Source organism: Trachypithecus francoisi, unplaced genomic scaffold (genome assembly GCF_009764315.1).
Source record: "Trachypithecus francoisi isolate TF-2019V2 unplaced genomic scaffold, Tfra_2.0 Lachesis_group11, whole genome shotgun sequence".
In the NCBI taxonomy this organism is placed as follows: domain Eukaryota; kingdom Metazoa; phylum Chordata; class Mammalia; order Primates; family Cercopithecidae; genus Trachypithecus; species Trachypithecus francoisi.
The window spans coordinates 85262808-85268657 of record NW_022681456.1 but is presented as its reverse complement, the minus strand read 5'-3'; the positions used below and the strand labels follow the sequence as shown (position 1 = coordinate 85268657).

Genomic DNA, 5850 nt, shown 5'->3' with positions numbered 1-5850 from the left:
GGTGCACCACCACGTCCAGCTAATTTTGTATTTTTAGTAGAGATGGGGTTTCTCCATGTTGGCCAGGCTGGTCTCAAACTCCTGACCTCAGGTAATCTGCCTGCCTCCGCCTCCCAAAGCGCTTGGATTACAGGTATGAACCGCTGTGCCTGGCCTCTTCTCTGCTTTTTCAAAAAAGCCTCATGCATTCTTTCAGTCTTCTTGGTCTTTAGCAACCATCAAGGTCTTTAGCAGCCACAATTTTCCTGTACTTTATGAATTTGAAATCTACATTTTCTCCTAGGTTAAATCCTCTATTTACATTCTCTGTGCCTACAAGTCTTACATGTAGCCAAAATATTTGAAAGGATGTAAACCATGCCAAATGCTATACATTTTTATCCTAACCTTTACAAATGTTGCCACTTTACCCTCATGTAATGCAGTCCTCTCCCACCAATGCGTATGGCTTATTGTTTAGCCTTCTTTCTTAGCATGACTTTTATTGACCACCATGAATTCTGGTCCTACTTTTTCCTATCACAATAGGGCTGGAAACTGCCTTTACTTCACCACCCTCAAACGTTCCTACAGTCAGATGTTTTCCCAGGTCACTGCTTTTTCTTTTTTTTTTTTTTTTTTTTTTTTTTTTGAGACGGAGTCTCACTCTGTCACCCAGGCTGGAGTGCAGTGGCCGGATCTCAGCTCACTGCAAGCTCCGCCTCCCGGGTTTACGCCATTCTCTCGCCTCAGCCTCCCGAGTAGCTGGGACTACAGGCGCCCACCATCTCGCCCGGCTAATTTTTTGTATTTTTTTAGTAGAGACGGGGTTTCACAGTGTTAGCCAGGGTGGTCTCGATCTCCTGACCTCGTGATCCGCCCGTCTCGGCCTCCCAAAGTGCTGGGATTACAGGCTTGAGCCACCGCGCCCGGCCTGCTTTTTCTTAAGACAGGGTCTGTCACCAAGGCTGGAGTGCAGTGGTACAATCACAGCTCACCACAGCCTCAACCTTGTCAGCCTCACAAGTAGCTGGGATTATAGGCACACACTACCACGCCCAAATTTTTGTATTTTTTTGTAGACAGGGTTTCATCATGTTGCCCAGGCTGGTCTTTAATGCCTGGGCTCAAGTAATCTACCTGCCTCGTCCTCGTGCTGGGATTAGAGGCATGAGCCACCATGACCAGCCAAAGATCACTTTGAAATTTCTTTTTTTTGAGACGGAGTCTCGCTCTATTGCCCAGGCTGAAGTGCAGTGGCCGGATCTCAGCTCACTGCAAGCTCCACCTTCCGGGTTTACGCCATTCTCCTGCCTCAGCCTCCCGAGTAGCTGGGACTACAGGCGCCCGCCACCTCGCCAGGCTAGTTTTTTGTATTTTTTAGTAGAGACGGGGTTTCACTGGGTTAGCCAGGATGGTCTCCATCTCCTGACCTTGTGATCCGCCCTTCTCGGCCTCCCAAACTGCTGGGATTACAGGCTTGAGCCACCGCGCCCGGCCTGAAATTTCTTAATTACACTAACAAGGTTAGCAGGCCACTTTGAACAGCAGCAACTTAGCATTCAAAACGTATACTTCCCATACATAACTCATTAGTAACTACCCAGTCATACTCTGAAGAGCTAAATGAGCTCTAGATTAGGAGAATGACTTTCAGCAGTCTCTCGCCCCCTACACCAAGGGACGAGGTGGTAAACTAGTCTGAGAATCTAGGGCTTCTGCCTTTCTAGTCCCTTGAGCTTCCTTTTCCCTAGGGGTGACTGCACAGGAAGTAGGATCCTTGACGCCACCAGCAAATTGCAGACACTATACTCCAAATATAGATGAATCCAAAAACCAAGACACTTTTAGAAAACACAGGAAACAAAGCTTTTGATGTTAATGACTTTACTTTGAGACACGATGGAAAAATATTATAGGTACACATGGAAAAGACATGATCACCAAGTGAAAACAATCTAATCAGAAAGCTTTAATGTCTGTCAGCTAAGCTGAAGCTGAAATCCTGGGAGCATGACATGCTGCAGGGCCAAAAGGAATGGGTAATTAGTATTCCTCTCCTTCTTCCTCACCCTCTCCTTCAACAGAATCCACACCAACCTCCTCATAATCCTTCTCAAGGGCAGCCATGTCTTCACGGGCCTCAGAAAACTCACCTTCCTCCATCCCCTCACCCACATACCAGTGAACAAAGGCACGCTTGGCATACATCAGGTCAAACTTGTGGTCCAGGCGAGCCCAGGCCTCAGCAATGGCTGTAGTGTTGCTCAGCATGCACACAGCTCTCTGAACCTTGGCCAGGTCTCCACCAGGCACCACAGTGGGAGGCTGGTAGTTGATGCCAACCTTGAAGCCAGTGGGGCACCAATCCACAAACTGGATGCTGCGCTTGGTCTTGATGGTGGCAATGGCAGCATTGACATCTTTGGGAACCACATCACCACGGTACAACAGGCAGCAAGCCATGTATTTACCATGGCGAGGGTCACATTTCACCATCTGGTTGGCTGGCTCAAAGCAAGCATTGGTGATCTCTGCTACAGAAAGCTGTTCATGGTAGGCTTTCTCAGCAGAGATGACAGGGGCGTATGTGGCCAGAGGGAAGTGGATGCGGGGGTAGGGCACCAAGTTGGTCTGGAATTCTGTCAGGTCAACATTCAGGGCTCCATCAAATCTCAGGGAAGCAGTGATGGAGGACACAATCTGGCTAATAAGGCGGTTAAGGTTAGTGTAGGTTGGGCGCTCGATATCGAGGTTTCTACGACAGATGTCATAGATGGCCTCATTGTCTACCATGAAGGCACAATCAGAGTGCTCCAGGGTGGTGTGGGTGGTGAGGATGGAGTTGTAGGGCTCAACTACAGCTGTGGAAACCTGGGGTGCTGGGTAAATGGAGAACTCCAGCTTGGACTTCTTGCCATAATCAACTGAGAGACGTTCCATGAGCAGGGAGGTGAACCCAGAACCAGTTCCCCCACCAAAGCTGTGGAAAACCAAGAAGCCCTGAAGACCGGTGCACTGGTCAGCCTGTAGGGAAATAAAAAAATTAATATTTTAATGCCAAGACACATTCTCTTAGAATTTCTATTTAAACTTCTTAGATTAAGAACCATCTCATTGACATAAGCATAAGGAAATGGGAAAACAAACATATCCACAAACTGTCCATAACCTAGGGGACTATCTGATTTAGAACCAATGAACATAGTAAGCAGTCTATTCCACATTTTGGTAGGTGCTAAAGAATGACATCAGTCACTCCACCCAACTTGCACTGGAACCATCTCGCCGCATTAAATGCGTATTTATATATTGTGCTTACCAGCTTGCGAATTCGGTCCAACACAAGGTCAATGATCTCCTTGCCAATGGTGTAGTGCCCTCGGGCATAGTTATTGGCAGCATCTTCCTTGCCTGTGATGAGCTGCTCAGGGTGGAAGAGCTGGCGGTAGGTGCCAGTGCGAACTTCATCTGGAGGAGGGAGAGAAGGACACAGGGAGTGGGTGAGTGACCAGCGGAGCCCCCAGGACAGACCTCCTGTCCCAGCATCCTGGGATCTCACTTCGGTTACTGAGGTCAACTCACCAATGACCGTGGGTTCCAAGTCTACAAACACTGCCCGGGGCACATGCTTGCCAGCGCCCGTCTCACTGAAGAAGGTGTTGAAGGAGTCATCTCCTCCCCCAATGGTCTTGTCACTCGGCATCTGGCCATCGGGCTGGATGCCGTGTTCCAGGCAGTAGAGCTCCCAGCAGGCATTGCCAATCTGGACACCAGCCTGGCCAACGTGGATGGAGATGCACTCACGCTGTGGGAAGGAAAAAAAGATATCACAATTTAATCTACTGGTGACTGTCAGGTGGAGCAAAATATTCATGCAATCTTTATTTTTTTAGAGATAAGGTCTGTCACCCAGGCTTGAGTGCAGTGATGCCGTCTAGGCTCACGGCAGCCTAAACCTCCTGGGCTTGAGTCATCCCCCTACCCCAGCCTTTGGAGCAGCTAGGACCACAGGCACAGGCCACTACGCCTGGCTAATTTTTTCATCTTTTTTTGTGGAGATGAGGTCTGGCTGTGTTACCTAGGCTACTCACGTAATCTTAAAACAAATTTCCTTTTTTTAAGCGACATAAGACGTACTACTCTTCTGAAAACAGCTTATCGTCTACATTGCTTTTAATGACTGTTACCTTCCCATCCTAAACTGGAAAGGCCTCCTTCCAGACCAATACAGCTCAGTCACAGCTTCCTCCTTTGGAGGACCAAGACAGGAAGGTGGGCATCCACCCAGCGCTCAGGCCCCAGAATACCACTTTAGACTAGGTGGCCACATTTCCGGGCAGCTCCTAGCACAGGAAGCACGTGGCCAGACCAGTGCAGAAGAAATGTCTGTCCGCAGGGACAACGGGCGGGGCTCTGCGGCACTGGATGAACGCGCAATTCAGGGCGCGCGCTCTCGCGCCCCCCGGCGGCGCTGCAGAGGCACGAAATGGCCACGTCTGCAAAGGCGCTGCCCAGGCCGCCCATCCTCCCTTGCCCGCCGGCATCGGGCTGGGCCTAACACCTCCACAGCAGTATGAGCGCAGTTGGGGATTATCGGCGGCCCAGATCTGGGTCAAGATCCGATTTCCGTTTCCTCAAAATCCCTCACTGCCACCACCTGCTCCCCTGAATTCCTAACGCAGCAGAGAGACAGGTGGCCACTACAGACTGTTGTGGTCGAACTGTCCTAATTCACTGGTGTATAGCGGTACACTGACAGGGCCCTTCCCCACATTCCTCTTATTGCTTTCATTAAAAAAAGAAAACTCAGGTTAACAGGAGACACGCCCTGTAGTCCTAGTCTCTCCGCGACCCAGAGCGCATGCGTAGACTGCAGTGGCGGTTTCCCGCCCAGGAACGGCGTGAAGGTAACGGTCGCGCGTGCGCGCTTTTGTCTCCAGCTGCTTCCCACCCCCGCTTTTCGCGCTCAAGAGGAAGTGAAGGCTGGAAGATGTTAGAGTCCGCGCGCGCGCGTCCACCCAAAGCGGGGGAAGGGCATGCGCTGGAAAGGACTGCAGGGACTCGAGGGACCGCTCCCAGTACAGAGTTAGGCGCTGAAAAAGAGCTCCGGATACGGCGGAAGGCACCCGGAGCCCCCTCATCCCTTCCAGAGTCCGATAAGAAATCCTGGCGCCCCTCGACCTTTCCAGGCCCCAGCTATTTACACACACCGAGGTCTCACTACTCCCGCCCTGGCCTCTCGCCTTGTTTTCTGCCCTCCAAACGGACGGCTCTGGAACCAGACCTCCCCGGCTGTATACAGGGCCCCCGCGCCCCGCCGGCTCGCTTTTCCCTGCTTCCCTGAAAGCAGCCGGGAGCCGCGCGGCTCACTCACCATAGTGGCTAGGGATTAGGAGGCGAAGGCGGCAGGAGCAGACACCGGGTCCCGGTTACCGTCCCCGACAAGCTAAGAGTCGAGGTAAGTAACGCACTGGGGCGGGGCTGGGGCTGGAGCCTCTTAAGTAGCGGCTGCGGAGGGGGGGCGGGCACAGGCGGTGTCGCGGCCGCGGGCCCCTCCTCCGGCCCCGTGCGCCCACTCGGCGCCCTGCCTGGCCGCCGCAGAGGCGGGCTCCGGGCCCCGAGCCCCCTCCCTTCGCGCGGCCGCGGGGCGGGGTCCGCCACGCCTGCGGGCCGCGCGCGCCAGTGCTGCAGTGTGCGGCGCATGGCTGCGAGGGCCTGGCGAGGGGCGGGCGCGAGTCGGAAAGACACGGACCAGGGAATGGGTGACGAGCTTGCCTTAATTCGGAGGAAGCCTAGGACTTGAGAGAGCCATACAATTTGAAAGACGAAGCACCGTGAAATGCAGAAAGTTGTGGTTCGGATAGCTCA

General features: G+C 52.6%; 1 protein-coding gene across 1 annotated transcript; it reads right to left on the bottom strand.

The window, feature by feature from the left end:
* Positions 1 to 1849: 1849 nt before the first annotated feature.
* On the bottom strand, positions 1850 to 5589 carry LOC117090175 (tubulin alpha-1B chain). Its single transcript, XM_033222211.1, has 4 exons — positions 5357 to 5589; positions 3565 to 3787; positions 3302 to 3450; positions 1850 to 3006 (listed from the first exon to the last, which is right to left on the bottom strand). Exons 1-4 carry the CDS (start codon positions 5357 to 5359, stop codon positions 2026 to 2028), a joined length of 1356 nt encoding a protein of 451 aa, XP_033078102.1. The 5' UTR covers positions 5360 to 5589; the 3' UTR covers positions 1850 to 2025.
* Positions 5590 to 5850: the final 261 nt, after the last annotated feature.